The sequence below is a fragment of the Triticum urartu genome, chromosome 4A, assembly GCF_056163025.1.
Source record: "Triticum urartu cultivar PI428250 chromosome 4A, HENAU_Tu73, whole genome shotgun sequence".
Lineage (NCBI taxonomy): Eukaryota > Viridiplantae > Streptophyta > Magnoliopsida > Poales > Poaceae > Triticum > Triticum urartu.
Genome location: NC_141876.1, coordinates 566758450 through 566774043, shown reverse-complemented (window position 1 = coordinate 566774043; position 15594 = coordinate 566758450). Strand labels below are relative to the sequence as shown.

The 15594-nt window shown below is 46.2% G+C and overlaps 1 protein-coding gene across 1 annotated transcript; it reads right to left on the bottom strand.

The window, feature by feature from the left end:
• Window positions 1-734: 734 nt before the first annotated feature.
• LOC147976675 (putative lipoxygenase 6) lies at window positions 735-6894 on the bottom strand. Its single transcript, XM_087518966.1, has 9 exons — window positions 6313-6894; window positions 5348-5637; window positions 4354-4591; window positions 3233-3556; window positions 3033-3118; window positions 2796-2903; window positions 2399-2703; window positions 1705-1971; window positions 735-1613 (listed from the first exon to the last, which is right to left on the bottom strand). Exons 1-9 carry the CDS (start codon window positions 6695-6697, stop codon window positions 845-847), a joined length of 2772 nt encoding a protein of 923 aa, XP_087375092.1. The 5' UTR covers window positions 6698-6894; the 3' UTR covers window positions 735-844.
• Window positions 6895-15594: the final 8700 nt, after the last annotated feature.

Here is a 15594-nt window from a genome sequence, read left to right as displayed (position 1 = left end):
TTTTTTATTTTACGTTAGGCAAACACTGTAGCATCGTGACTTTCCTTCGCGATGTTAGAGGATCCGCTTCCCTGGCCAAGTCCAAAGGTGCTGTAGCAACACGTACCGAGGAAATATACTTGGTTGGCCACCACGTCGCAGCCTCCCGCATCCGCGCACGCCACGGCGCTCCTCCCGGCGCAGTCCACGAACAAGCTGTACTTGCCGATGCTATCCAGAGCTCTTCCCACCGCATCGCCGCCATGTCACCTTCTGCACTCTGGCCAGCCGCGCCATCGAGCCACCTCCTTCGGGATCCGTCATGACGAGCAGGAGGAGCAGCCGCTCTCCGTCCGCGATCAGGCGAGGCCCGAATCGCCAACGCTCGAACGCGGCGTGATCCGGGAGGCCGGTGGTGGGTAGCAGCTGGACCGTCTGGTCCGGGCTGTCTAGGCGGCGGAACTCCAGCAGCTCCGCGCGGTCGGTGATGCCGACGATGCGGCCGCGGAAATCGATCACGGCTGTCACGACGGAGGCCTCGCGGGGGAAGCCGGTGGTGCGTCCACTCCGGTGCTGGGTGTGGTGTCGGGAAGGTGAGGGAGAGGAAGGCGTGCTTGGAGACGAACAGGAGGAGGTGGGTCTGGTCGGGGTGCTGACTCCAGTCGCGTAGCTCCGACGAGGGCGCCGGCGCCGGCCATTCTAGGTCGAATGCGGCCTTAGGTTGGTCTGAATTTGGATTTGGGAGGCCACGAGACTAACATCCAGATCAAAACTAGTAGGAGTATATCGACAAGCTGGCCCTAAATAAGGGGAATCCCCTAAACAAAATCCAGAACGAATCGCGGGTATACAATGGCGTGCGTCGTCATATGGAGATGCTGTTGGGCACGCCGCGGCAGGTGACCCCCGGCGGCGAGCTGGGGGCCAGCAGCTCGTACGGCAGCACCCCGGCGCCGCACCGGTTCCGCCTGCCGTGGTCGGCGTTGCGCCTCTCGATGGTCTCCTCGGCGCGGCGCACGTCGGCCGCGAACATGCCGTGCGCCGCCAGGGCCTCCTCGTCGCCCGTCCACGGCGCCGCGCCCTCGTCCAGGCTCTCGCCCAGGTACTCCTCGTCGGGGGAGTGCGTCGACAGCGTGTCCACCACCGCCATGAACTTGGTCGCCTCCAGCACCCCGGGCATCGCGTTGAGGAAGAACCGGTGCGGGTCCGCCAGGAACATGGCGTACTCCGCCGCGTCGCGCTCCGGGTCCGGCAGCAGCCGCCGCATCAGCGGCGGCCGGTTCGGGACGTAGCCGCCCAGCGGGTACTGCCCGAAGTTGAGCGCAGCGTGCTGCGCCGACGCGAGCCAGACGAGCGTGGTCAGGATGTTGGCGAGGTCACGCGGCGTGGACAGCGGCGGCCACCACGGCGCGTCCCGGAGGTCGGCGTGGCCGACGTGGATCGACTCGTGGTACCACTCCTGGAGCTCGTCGTCGGACTGGACCGTGCCGGCGTCCGGGTAGTAGAGCTGCACGTAGGACTCCACCCAGTTGCCAATGGCAGACCACAGCAGAAGCCCGTCGTTTGCATAAGGGTAATCCTCGATGAGAAGCCTGATGCCGTGAGGCTGTGTGGCGTCCTCCACAGCCACTCCCCTGAGAAGAGTGCCAAAATGTCAGTAACCATGATAGTACAATTTTTTTCAGTTGCAATGTCAGGCATGATGTTGTGGGAGGGTAGGCGTGCCTGCGGAGAAGGTCGGCGGGGAGGCCCTCGAGGTCGAAGCGCCAGTGGTTGCGGTAGTAGGCGGAGCTGATCTCGCCGGAGACAGGGCCGGGTGTGAAGCAGGACTCGATGACCCCTTCGGCGTTGATCAGGCTCTGCCGCGCAAGCGCATTGATCTCCAGCGTGTACCTCATGTGAGGGTGTAGGAGCTTGAAGATGGGGTGCATCTCGCTCATACGCCGGTGCGCAGCCAGGATGAATGGCTCCATTATAGCATGCGTCCTCAACCTGAAAGAGTTTGTCAGAATGTACATGGTAAGTATTCCGTGGTCACACTCTGCAGGAGGTGCTCCAGTTTTTGGAGACAGTTCAAGTAGCAGTGGCATGATTCAAATGCATGACTGGTTTTCACTTTCAGTGAGATTTCGATGAATTTTCACTGAATTTCAAGTCATTTCGGTAGACACTGATATATTGACCTTCCAGTCAAAATATTTCAGTTGTAGTGAAGGAATTTAAATAATTTTCAAAAAAATTGCGCAAATTTTCAAATAAATTTTGGAATTTCAAGTGGACGTTTCGATCCTTTGGCCGAAATGCAAACAGAAATCACTGAAATTCAGTAATTTCGGTATTTACTGAAATATTTCTGAAACTGAAATTTAAAACCACTTCAACCTGAACAGTTGATAATGAAGGATGAACAAAATCATACCAGTGATTAACAAGCTGATGAACACCGGCGTCATTAGAGCTGACATGTGCCTTGCCAAGCATCCAGATCCAGTTGGATGTAGCATCACAAGCAGGGGTAAGGACCTTGCTTGGCTGAGGCTCCCCTGACTGGGCTGGAGGAAGAGAAAGCTCAATCGCGACCGGTTTCAATGTGCCACCTTGAGTCAGGAAGAAGATTGCCCTGGTTGCGTATGCTTTCCGCCCCTCGATCGCATTGATCCGGTCCAAGAATGGCATGTACACATCATGGTGGTCTACAATGAAGAGCTTCTCCTTGTCTGTTGCCTTTGTTCATAAGGTGTGTGATCAGAATCAGTACAAGAATGATCATTGGTACATAACTGAACATAAATTAAGACTCGGTCGTATGAAGGTACCTCTTGTACTGTCAGTCCGTTAAGCTGACCAGCAATGTGCTGTTCGGTAATTGATGATTCAGGTGGACCGTAGATTGCAGGATCCAGCTTGCTCACTGGTGGAAAAACCTATTTCGATGTGAATTCCCAAAGTTAAGTATTTATAAAATATATGGAAAATGGATTACTTTTACTGATCAACCCAGAAGTATATTAGTATTGCGGATTTCACTAGGGACCATGTGTTTTCTTAATTACCGTGAGCCTCTCGATGCTAACTGGGTTTATTCCTGCAACAGCTTGCCGCGCAAACTCATCATCACGGAGCCATGCAAACTTGTCCTCTGTGGAATGGGAGTCGCAGGATTAAAAGAAGCAACTCTCAGCGATCCTGAATCTGATCAAACATTTGGTGATGGCACACCAGCATAAGATAAACTGCGATGAACTTTACTTACTGGAAAGGATGCTAGGTGTGTCATAGCGAAGCATCCCTTCGCTCGACTCCTGAATCTTTTGGACAAATGGTATCTTCTGAAACAGGTGCTCCTGGAGGCCTAGCTTGAGCCTGAGACCCTCCTTGTAGAGGTTGTCAACGTGGTGGAAGCCTTGGAAGTTGTGGGTTTCAGCTGAGATTGATGCAATCAGCGACGGGATTAGGGTGTGAAGTACTGCTCGGAGCCTCCCTGATATGAAGGCTCCCTGTTTCAGCTCCTCAAATGTCTCATCTCGAGGTACATATATTCGATGTGGCTTCTCCACTCTGCTCTCGGATAGCATGTCTGCACCGCGGTTAGATGCACAATGTTAATTCTAATTTCTGTATCAGGTGAAATGGCAAATTGTTCTATCTGAAAAATTCAGTAGGGTCACTTTGTAGTTACTGTTTGATTGCCGGTCTTTGAAGTTATAACTAAGCATGCCATATCAGTCACAAAGAATTAAGAAATGCAATGTAGCACTATCAGAAAAAATAATACAACTACAAACTAAAAACTCAATTTCATGAAAAGGAAAATAGGAAATCAAACGACTGTTGAACCTTCGGTGGAAAGTAGTAAATACTGACAGTGGCCATGCACTCTAGAGACCGACAACAAAGAAGGTCCCACTATGTTTCTTATAAATTTTCACAGCCACCGGAACCGAAGAAACATGAGAAAGCTAAACAATATAACAGAATGTGCTAGATACAGTATATGGAGCTTCCTGGTTGCTACTGGACATACGGTTCCAACATAACTATTCTGTTCAGTTTGGCAACTCACGGTGTTTTACCCATGGAGCACGTCGAATAGATTTTGCAAGAATATGACCAGAACTAACTTTTAGGTCTTGTGTAAACCCATGCTTTTCCTTTGTCAAATTCAGACAACCTCATTGGATCAAACCATGTGGTCAAGGACTACTGCCTGATGGTTCAAGCTACCAAAGTCTGACAATGACATGGCCTTATGATCAAAAGAACTGGACAAGCACTGGTGGATATAGTTGGGCACTAAACACACACTTTTCTAGCTCAGGCCAAATTCTGTTTTCCACCATCTGCTAAGGGATTCAAGAAGATAACAGAACTTACTAGTATCAGTTGGTGGACGACCGGTCCGACATCGACGTGGGTAAGGGATCTTGTCGCCTCCAAGGATGGGTCTGATGAACTCTTTCCCCCTATCTGGATTCCCCAGATCGTTGTACATTGCATAATCATATATTTGGTCAGATATCTTTCGAACCCCGGTGCCATCTCCTCGTAGATCTCTCAGCACCTTCTCCCTTATTTCTTTAAGCCCGGGAGGTGTTTGAGACGGTAAATACGGCTGCATGAGGAGATCATCCATACATTATCACAAATCCGGTAATACAAACTCTCGTAAACTGAGTCAAACATTAGCAAAAATCACTGTAGTAATCATTAAAGAAATCAACTATAAACCATGTGTTGGGGGAAAAGTCAACTATAAACCATTTTAGAATACGGCGACCACAGCTTAAGTTAGACGTGTTTATATATGAATTTGTGATAATGTCAGTGTTAACAGTGCTGGATCCTTCTCCACTATGAATTTTCAATGGTTCTTGGCTATTTCTTTGGCGAATCCTAATAGATCGACGAGCCTGTCAGTGTTAACAGTGCTGGAACACACACACACAATTTTTTTGCGAAGTTACGTATATATGACAAGGATGTCCACTAGGTTGATAAATGCAGTGGGTTAGTGCCAAGAGATTGTTCTCGTACAGGCCACAGATTTTCTCTACTTGGGCCACAATGACATGTCTCGGTCAAATCATGCGTTCAAATTGGCCTCCTAGATTTGCAGTTAATTACCTCCGTCACTTTATTTTATCAGATTCTACTTTTATTTTCAGACTTTAGCTAATGGCCTCCTTTCTCCCCCTCTATCAACATCATAGACAATGATGCACCACCAACTTTTAGCAGCGAAAACCTGGATTAATCAACGCATGATTGATATTACGTTTACGTGCACCCAGTCAGGACCATAACACAATGCTACCAAGTCCATGTCTCCCTCCTGAACCTGAAGCGAAAGAGAAGTGCACGCACGTACCTTGTTGCTGAAGAAGACCCTGTTGCCGTCGCCGGGCAGCTCTCCTGTGGTCTGCACCCAGGAGTTGCAGTCGAAGTAGACGGTGCCGCAGGGCAGCGCGCCCTCGACGACGACGCTCTCGAGGAAGAACTCGCGGTGGTGCCGGTTGGCCACGACGACGGCGCCCGGCTCGCCGAAGCCGGCGTCCACCGTGAACTCCGCCGTGTACACCACGTGCTCCCCCCTGGCGCCCCGCTTCGCGCACCAGTCCTTGATCAACGCCCCGCCGCTCCGCACCGCCTTCCTCGTCCCTGCCGACGGCGAGACGGATCCATGAGCGTCACGTGTGGCGGCAAAACTAGTTGGGAAACGTGGCAGCGGACAAAAGTAAAATCTGGGACTCCACGCAGCTTTGCCGGCCACATGTTGATGGGAGAAAAATAAGGGAGAAATGATGGGGAGGGGAGGAAAACATGCCGATTGCAGTCGTGCATAGTGATTCTGGTCGGCACCCTCCACAAAAAGAAAGCGATTCCGCCCGGTCACAAAAAGAACAGAAAGTGATTCTGATCATCAGCTTTGCAATATTCGGCAGTGGTTTTTTTGATATCATGGGGAGTAAACGTCCATGGAAAATGTAGAGGGAATATCCTACTAGTGCAAACACTCCAGATGAATGACATGACCGTATCACAAAGACACCATTATTGGATCGTCCGGCTGCATCTCCTGGTCCTGGATCCGGCTGCCACCTACCAATTTGGTCTGGACCATCAACAGCAGACGAAGCAACAGCTCTGCGTATCTGCACTAGCTCCAAACAACTCGAACGAGCAGCGATCGGAACAAATATTTTGCCAAGATTGAACAGCTCCAAGGACGATTGGGGAAGTCAGCTCGGCCGAACTAGCACTAGTACCAGGAATGAACTGACAGCTCTGATTGAGAAAGAGAGGTAGGGAAAGGAAGGATGCTCTGATGCTTACTGGGATCGATCTTGGTGCTGACGAGCTCGAGCAGGACGCCCCGGCCGACCATGTCCCAGAGCGCGTCCAGGTGGCCCGCCACCGCCTCCTTGAGGTCCTCCTTCTGCTTCCGCCGCACCGTCACCGCCGCCCGCAGCGCCACCTTCCCCTGCGGCGGCCTCGCCGCCGCCCCCGCGCCCTTCCCGGCCGACGCCAGCCTCGGCAGCTCCTCGCTCACGGCCGCCACCGCCTTCACCCCCCTCCTCCTGCTCCTCCCCTGATGCCCCCGCCCTTCTTGCCGCAGCGGCGCGAAGCAGAGGTCGTTCCGGCTCCGGCCGGGCTGCGAACTCGAGGTCGCCGGCCGCGCTAGGCCGGCCCCGGCCAGCTCCCTGCACGAGGCTGCCATGCTAATAACCAGCTCCGGCTCCGGCAGACCGGATCTTTGATGGTTCCTGGCTGTGTTGTTTACTGTAGGTGGGAGGAGCTAGTGAGGTGAGGTGAGGTGGTTAGCCGAGAGCCCCGCAGCGTTGGAGTAGTAGACTAGTGCAGCACTACGATGGAGCCGAGTCAGGGAGAGAGAAGAGTCGTGTGAGCCTTCTGTCCCGTTCGAGTTTTATATTTGCTGCAGTCAAGCGTGAACGGAGGAGGAGGAGGAGGAGGAGGAGGTGTATGGAACGGACACTACGACGAAGCTGCATGCTCGTTGTTTGACCGGTCGAGAGAGGAGAGCAGATGAGAGACGGGTGCAGCATTTTCGGGCTCTGGATGTGTGAATCCGTGCTTTTCCTGCTCATGAGAGCCGATCTCACTTGGTCCGTAGCCATGAGTCCTTGAAAAACTGCCTGTAGCTGTAGCATCGCTGAGTAATGCCACCCCTACGGGCTGGTTACTATCTCGTAGGGTGTAGATAGGTCCCGGTCGATCGAGATTTTATCAAGTAATCAGTCAAGTGACATTACATGTAAAAATGAAAAAAAAATTGAAAAGAAAATTTTACTCGGATCTTATTGTAAGATCTTATGGATATAGCATCGATTAAGACTTAGCAAGACTTTGTAGGTGTAGCAATTTCGGGTTTGGAATAGCGCTTGCGTGGAAATGGAACAGTTTGCACGAAAGAAGATAGGAATCTCCGAAAGGATGTTGGATTTGTGCTCATGTCTAGTTTAGTAGTAGTACAGATATCGCACGTGCTAGTACTGCGGATTAGCTAGCATTTCTGGTAAGATTAAAAAACACAAGGACTGAAAAATATCTATTGGTAATATTTACACAGATGAATGAATCTATAGTAATGGCAATTTTATTCCACATATCATGGCAACATGTTTTATATGTCCCTGTAAAAAACAAACTTGTTTTATATGTCTCTTTTGCTCTTTTTTGTTGTTGAAAATCATGGACATGTTGCAGTTTCACCTGCAAACCGATCAGAAATATTAGATTATCTCTCCTGCTGAAGTTGCCATCAGACCATTGATGGTTTTTTTTATAATATAAAGCATGTCAATTTTATTATTATAGGTATCTTTGGCACATTTATTTTTAAATATACCATGATAAATTTATAAATTAGAGGATGGCAATTTTATATAGTATAGCATGACAATTTTTATAATATAGAGCATGTCAAATGTAAATTTACATTCATGTATCATAATTATTTTTATTTTTTCTTAATTACATTTTTTTCTTCTAAAAAGTGAGTTAATTGGGCCTACCCGATTTTCTCCCACGCGCACCACGGGCCATTTGTTGGTCGCACGAACGACCCGCTGAAGCCAACATGGAAAGGAACCAGGTGATTCTCAAAAAAAGAAAACAAATGAACTGGGACGGTTCGCTGGATTGAACCATCCGGGGTAAACGAGTCGTTCGTTTTAGCGCCCCTCCCTGAGGAATGTCAACCACGTGTTGCGGTCATTTTTTCTGGTACACAATGATGTTAACACTAAAGTTTCTACTCCCTTCGTCTCATAATGTAAGACGTTTTTTAAAACTACACTAGTTTAAAAAAATGTATTACATTACGGGGCAGAGGGAGTAGCAAATTACAATCATTGTGTACAACAACTCACTACAATTTCAGTGTACCAATGTATGAATGATGGATGCGCAATTGTGACCTAATATATCCGAATATTTATGTCCACTTTGCGATGCACCAGCAATTATCCTGCCCAAAAATATCTCGTTGAATCAACAAAGCCATTTACTCTGGTGGTCGACAATATTAGCATTGAAGATATTTTTTTAACTTTTCAAACATTGGGTCGATATGAACTCTGAATGGCGACCTACCATTTGGTAGCGGAGAATGGTCCTTGTACCATGTGCTCATGACCATGACCAATTGACCATTAGACTTGATTTTGCGGCTTTGCCCACGGGTTCGTTGTTCAGCTCCAGCCCACAAATTTGAATTCTTCAGGGCACTGTTACGCGCAAAAAAAAAATTATTCCAAGTGCACTGTTACTTGTGGTTGTCCTGAAAAAGAAACATAACTAATTTTTGTGTTGGTGTGAACTCTGCAACAAAAATTTCATGTGAAGGGGAACGGTGGGCTCATTTGTCACGTTTTTTCCTTCTCTTTTGTCCCATGTTAATTTGTTAAGTTGCACTAAAGGTGAGCTTTGGCAGGAGCCTGGGCATGACGCAAGGGAATCGACGGAACTGAGTGCCTATTTTATTAGATAGTCCGTCCGTTTCTAAATATAAGTTTTTTTAAAACATTTTAATATTAATTACATACAAATATATGTAGGCATATTTTAAAGTGTATATTCACTTATTTTGCTTCGTATGTAGTTCATATTAAAATCTCTAAAAAAACGTATATTTAGAAACAGAAGGAGTACAAACGAGGTAATCTTGTATACATACGTCAGAGTATGAGACTAGTTTACGGTATATGTTAACATATTGTTTTTTTAACACAATACAGACACAAGCGCTCATATACATGTGCATACACTCATCTCTATGAACACATACGCACACCCTACCCTTATGAGCACCTCCGAAAGACTGAGTAGGCATCTCGTCGTCGACGGGAACGTCTCCTCCCACTGAATGCGCATCGCCGGAAATCCTAAAATAAATCCTGGCGAGGTAAAAGTGCATTACCATTGAGTAGGGCATTTTGAAGACCGGGCTCCATGGAGCCCTTTATTTTGAATATTTTAAAATCCATAAATTTCAGTTTCAAAAAATTCTGAGAAAAATACACATGTATGCAAAGATGTAAAGTGTATGTGTGAAAGAATTCAGGATGAAATGTCTTGAATTGCGAGCTATATAAAAAAACAAAATCGTGGACTTTATAGATGAACAGTACATATGCTAAGAGCCCTCGGATTTGTCTTTTTTATGTGGCTCACACTTTAATGTATTTTGATCTGAAAATTTGCACACATGTACATTATGTATCTAGGTATATGTGTATTTATTGTCAGAATTTTTTTAAACTGAAAAGTTTGAATTTCATAGTTTTCAAATAAAGGCTTCCATGGAGCTCGGTCCTCGTTTGGCATTTTCGATTACCATTGTACTTTTCTCTATTTCCAGTACTTTTTTCCCAAGTCAACTAATAAATCTGGTTTGACAGCGAAGTCCCGTGTGAATACGAATGGAAATGCATTAGCCGTCCTAGTACCATGCTCGTCTCTTTCAAGGTTTTAACCATGGCCAACAATTCAAGTCCAAGTCTCCGTGCTACTACTATTCGTGACCACGCATCACGGTATCTGCATCCATGGCTCCATGCCGATGCTCGCATGGTGGCATACACAACACGTGCACCCGTTCATCTAGTGCCGATCGATCTTCATCGTGTCGATCGAGAGGGTAGGGGCTCTGGATCGATCAGGCCGTGCGTGGACAAACAGGACCTGTAGATCATGATGCCGACGAAAGAACGGAAAGGGAGAGACATGCCCGTTCGTCTTTAGATATGTTGGGTGGCATGGCATTCGTCGGTCGGCACCAAATCTAATCTGTTCACTCCTTTTTTATCATCATGATTGGGTACCGCGCAAGCACCACCGGATCGACGACTGTGTACATCGATCGGTGCGTTTCCAGTATATTCTGTGCCCACTCCAGCGAAATGTGGCCAGCACTAGCGGACACGGATCCTCTGACGTAGTTAACCCTGCCTTTCCCTACCTTTCAATCGCTGACAAGTGGGCCCTGCGGTTGATGGGACCCATATGTCAGTGTCTCAATGGCAGGATGGAGCATGTTAGGGGATCCTCGTCCAGCACTGGCAGGCTAGTAGCATTCCAACAACCGCTGGCTATTTTTATTCACGACTGTGTTAATGTTCTTTTCGATCTTCCACTGGGCTATTTTTCTTCACGACTGTGGTACGGTTTTCTGACAACACGGGCATGCCGTCCGTGTGTTGCTCTTTTCTGATGCCAACGGCCTTCCGTTAGCAAGCCAATGACGGCGCCGGGAGATTTTTATGTCAAGACGATGAGGAGATCTCCTCCAGACTGCACGAGCCGTCCCGGCTTAACCAAATCGAGTTGGACGGCGCCCACCGTCACCCTGCGTGATCTCAGCACCGTGAACGAGACTCTGAACTGTGGCAACCCCATTTTTGAGATCCTTGATCCGTTAGAAATCCTCAGCTATTTACGCTGTAAACAAATATAAGACATTTTAAGTCACTAAAGTAGTGACCTAAACCATCTTACATTTGTTCACAAAGAGAGTACTTAATAGGATCATTTAACAAAATAAGTTTCACCATGTATTTAATAGTGATTATTTAACAAGTTAATACTATTTTAGGACTATTTACTGAAATTATGATGATGTTTTTTTATTAGCATAAGAGAGATCTCCCTCTCCGATTTCATTAACAGAAACAAAGGTTTAGATACATGCTAGACAAACTAAAAGAACGAACTCAAAGAAACCCAACAACCATCATGCATAGCTGAGGGTTACGATGAATTCTAGCCCAGCAACCCATAGTCATGCAAGATCCGCAAAAGGAGCACTTCATCGGCACAGACTGGGAGTCCCGAAACTAACATTTTAACACATTACAGTACGCAGACAATCGAACACTAAAAACAGTGAAACATCCTAGATAACTATTGAGGACACCGACAAGAACGAGAAGATAACCTAGGCTGGGGAGAAGTGTTGGGGAACGTAGTAATTTCAAAAAAATTCCTACGCACATGCAAAATCATGGTGATGTATAGCAACGAGAGGGGAGAGTGTTGTCTACGTACCCTCGTAGACCGTTCGCGGAAGCGTTATATCAACGCGGTTGATGTAGTTGTACGTCTTCACGATCCGACCGATCCAAGTACCGAAAGCACGGCACCTCCGAGTTCTGCACACGTTCGGCTCGGTGACATCCTCGCCTTCTCGATCCAGCAAGAGGGGCAAAGTAGTAGATGAGTTCCGGCAGCACGACGGCGTGGTGACGAAAAATTTCCGCAGGGCTTCGCCTAAGCACTACGAAAAACTATGACGGAGGATAAACTAGAGGGGGCGGGGTTGCCGGCACACGGCTTGGTGTTTCTTGATGTGTATTGAGTGCTAGCCCTGCCCCTCTATTTATATGTTGAGCCTTGGGGTCGAAACTTGGAGTAAAAGCCTCCACAAAGCCGGTTTCACTCGAAAGGCAAGAGTCCTTCTCGGACTTCAGGGCCAGACGCCAGGGTTCCCGGCATCTGGACCCAGACGCCAGGGACCCTGGCGTCTGGCCCCTGGACTCTGCAAAACTTCCTTTTGTGCTTTCCAAAAACCTCGTGGGCTTTCCCCTTTGGCCCAGATAAAGTGTTCTCGTACCCAAACATTTCGGGAAACATCCGGAACCCCTTCCGGTGAATTCCGGAACCCTTTCGGAGATCAAACACTACTATCCACATATCAATCTTTACTTCCGGGCCATTCCGGAGTTCCTCGTCATATCCGTGATCTCATCCGTAACTCCGAACAACATTCGGTCACCAACATACATAACTCATAGTACTATATCGTCAACGAACGTTAAGCGTGCGGACCCTACGGGTTCGAGAACTATGTAGACATGACCGAGACACCTCTCTGGTCAATAACCAATAGCGGGACCTGGATGCCCATATTGGCTCCTACATATTCTACGAAGATCTTTATCGGTCAGACCGCATAACAACATACGTAGTTCCCTTTGTCATCGGTATGTTACTTGCCCGAGATTCGATCGTCGGTATCTCAATACCTAGTTCAATCTCGTTACCGGCAAGTCTCTTTACTCGTTCCGTAATACATCATCCCGCAACTAACTCATTAGTTGCAATGCTTGCAAGGCTTATAGTGATGTGCATTACCGAGTGGGCCCAGAGATACCTCTCTGACAATCGGAGTGACAAATCCTAATCTTGAAATATGCCAACCCAACAAGTACCTTCGGAGACACCTGTAGAGCACCTTTATAATCACCTACGTTGTGACGTTTGGTGGCACACAAAGTGTTCCTCCGGTAAACGGGAGTTGCATAATCTCATAGTCATAGGAACATGTATAAGTCATGAAGAAACCAATAGCAACAAACTAAACGACCAAGTGCTAAGCTCACGAAATGGGTCAAGTCAATCACATCATTCTCCTAATGATGTGATCCCGTTAATCAAATGACAACTCATGTCTACGGTTAGGAAACTTAACCATCTTTGATCAACGAGCTAGTCAAGTCGAGACATACTAGTGACACTCTGTTTGTCTATGTATTCACACATGTATTATGTTTCCGGTTAATACAATTCTAGCATGAATAATAAACATTTATCATGATATAAGGAAATAAATAATAACTTTATTATTGCCTCTAGGGCATATTTCCTTCAGTCTCCCACTTGCACTAGAGTCAATAATCTAGATCACATCGCCGTGTGATTTAACATCAATAGTTCACATCTTTATGTGGTTAACACCCATAGTTCACATCGACATGTGACCAAAACCTAAAGGGTTTACTAGAGTCAGTAATCTAGTTCACATCGCTATGTGATTAACACCCAAAGAGTACTAAGATGTGATCATGTTTTGCTTGTGAGATAATTTTAGTCAACGGGTCTGTCACATTCAGATCCGTAAGTATTTTGCAAAGTTCTATGTCTACAAAGCTCTGCACGGAACTACTCTAGCTAATAACTCCCACTTTCAATATGTATCTAGATCGAGACTTAGAGTCATCCAGATCGGTGTCAAAGCTTGCATCGACGTAACTCTTTACAACGAACTCTTTTATCACAAAATATTTTCTTAGTTCTCTAAGGATAATTTTGACCGTTGTCCAGTGATCTACTCTTAGATCACTATTGTACTCCCTTGCCAGAAAGATATTAAGGTATACAATAGGACTGGTAAACAACATAGCATACTTTATAGAACCTATGAGTGAGGCATAGGGAATGACTTATCATTCTCTTTCTATTTTCTGCTGTGGTCGGGTTTTGAGTCTTTACTCAACTTCACACCTGGCAACACAGGCAAGAACTCCTTCTTTGACTGTTCCATTTTGAACTACTTCAAAATCTTGTCAAGGTATGTACTCATTGAAATATCTTATCAAGCGCCTTGATCTATCTCTATAGATCTTGATGCTCAATGTGTAAGCAGCGTCATCGAGGTCTTTCTTTGAAAAAATCCTTTCAAACACTCCTTTATGCTTTGCAGAATAATTCTACATTATCTCCGATCAACAATATGTCATTCACATATAATTATCAGAAATGTTGTAGTGCTCCCACTCACTTTCTTGTAAATACAGGCTTCACCGCAAGTCTGTATAAAACTATATGCTTTGATCAACTTATCAAAGCGTATATTCCAACTCCGAGATGCTTGCACCAGTCCATAGATGGATCACTGGAGCTTGCATATTTTGTTAGCACCTTTAGGATTGACAAAACCTTCTGGTTGCATCATATACAACTCTACTTAAATAAATCCATTAAGGAATGTAGTTTTGTTTATCCATTTGCCAGATTTCATAAAATGCGGCAATTGCTAACATGATTCGGACAGACTTAAGCATAGATACGAGTGAGAAACTCTCATCATAGTCAACACCTTGAACTTGTCGAAAAAACTTTTGCGACAATTCTAGATTTGTAGATAGTAACACTACTATCAGCGTCCGTCTTCCTCTTGAAGATCCATTTATTCTTAATGACTCACCGATCATCGGGCAAGTCAATCAGAGTCCATACTTTGTTCTTATACATGGATCCAATCTCAGATTTCATGGCCTCAAGCCATTTCGCGGAATCTGGGTTCATCATCGTTTCCTCATAGTTCGTAGGTTCGTCATGGTCAATTAACATGACCTACAGAACAGGATTACCGTACCACTCTAGTACGGATCTTACTCTGGTTGACCTACGAGGTTCGGTAGTAACTTGATCTGAAGTTACATGATCATCGTCATTAGCTTCCTCACTTATTGGTGTAGGGGTCACAGAAACAGATTTCTGTGATGATCTACTTTCTAATAAGGGAGCTGGTACAGTTACCTCATCAAGTTCTACTTTCCTCTCACTCACTTCTTTCGAGAGAAACTCGTTCTCTAGAAAGGATCCATTCTCAGCAACGAATGTCTTGCCTTTGGATCTGTGATAGAAGGTGTTGAAGGAAATATGCCCTAGAGGCAATAATAAATTTATTATTTATTTCCTTATATCATGATAAATGTTTATTATTCATGCTAGAATTGTATTAACCGGAAACATAATACATGTGTGAATACATAGACAAACAGAGTGTCACTAGTATGCCTCTACTTGACTAGCTCGTTGATCAAAGATGGTTAAGTTTCCTAGCCATTGACATGGGTTGTCATTTGATTAACGAGATCACATCATTAGGAGAATGATGTGATTGACTTGACCCATTCCGTTAGCTTAGCACCCGATCGTTTAGTATGTTGCTATTGCTTTCTTCATGACTTATACATGTTCCTATGACTATGAGATTATGCAACTCCCGTTTACCGGAGGAACACTTTGTGTGCTACCAAACGTCACAACGTAACTGGGTGATTATAAAGGTGCTCTACAGGTGTCTCCGAAGGTACTTGTTGGGTTGGCGTATTTCGAGATTAGGATTTGTCACTCCGATTGTCGGAGAGGTATCTCGGGGCCCTCTCGGTAATGCACATCACTTAAGCCTTGCAAGCATTGCAACTAATGAGTTAGTTGCGGGATGATGTATTATGGAATGAGTAAAGAGACTTTTCGGTAACGAGATTGAACTAGGTATTGAGATACCGACGATCGAATATCGGGCAAGTA

Coding starts and splice junctions, on each gene's coding strand:
- LOC147976675 (XM_087518966.1), bottom strand. CDS start 6,697: ATGGCAGCCTCGTGCAGGGAGCTGGCCGGGGCCGGCCTAGCGCGGCCG. Junction 5,638..6,312: donor CAGCACCAAGATCGATCCCA/GTAAGCATCAGA, acceptor CGCCGTCGGCAG/GGACGAGGAAGGCGGTGCGG. Junction 4,592..5,347: donor GGGTCTTCTTCAGCAACAAG/GTACGTGCGTGC, acceptor CTCCTCATGCAG/CCGTATTTACCGTCTCAAAC.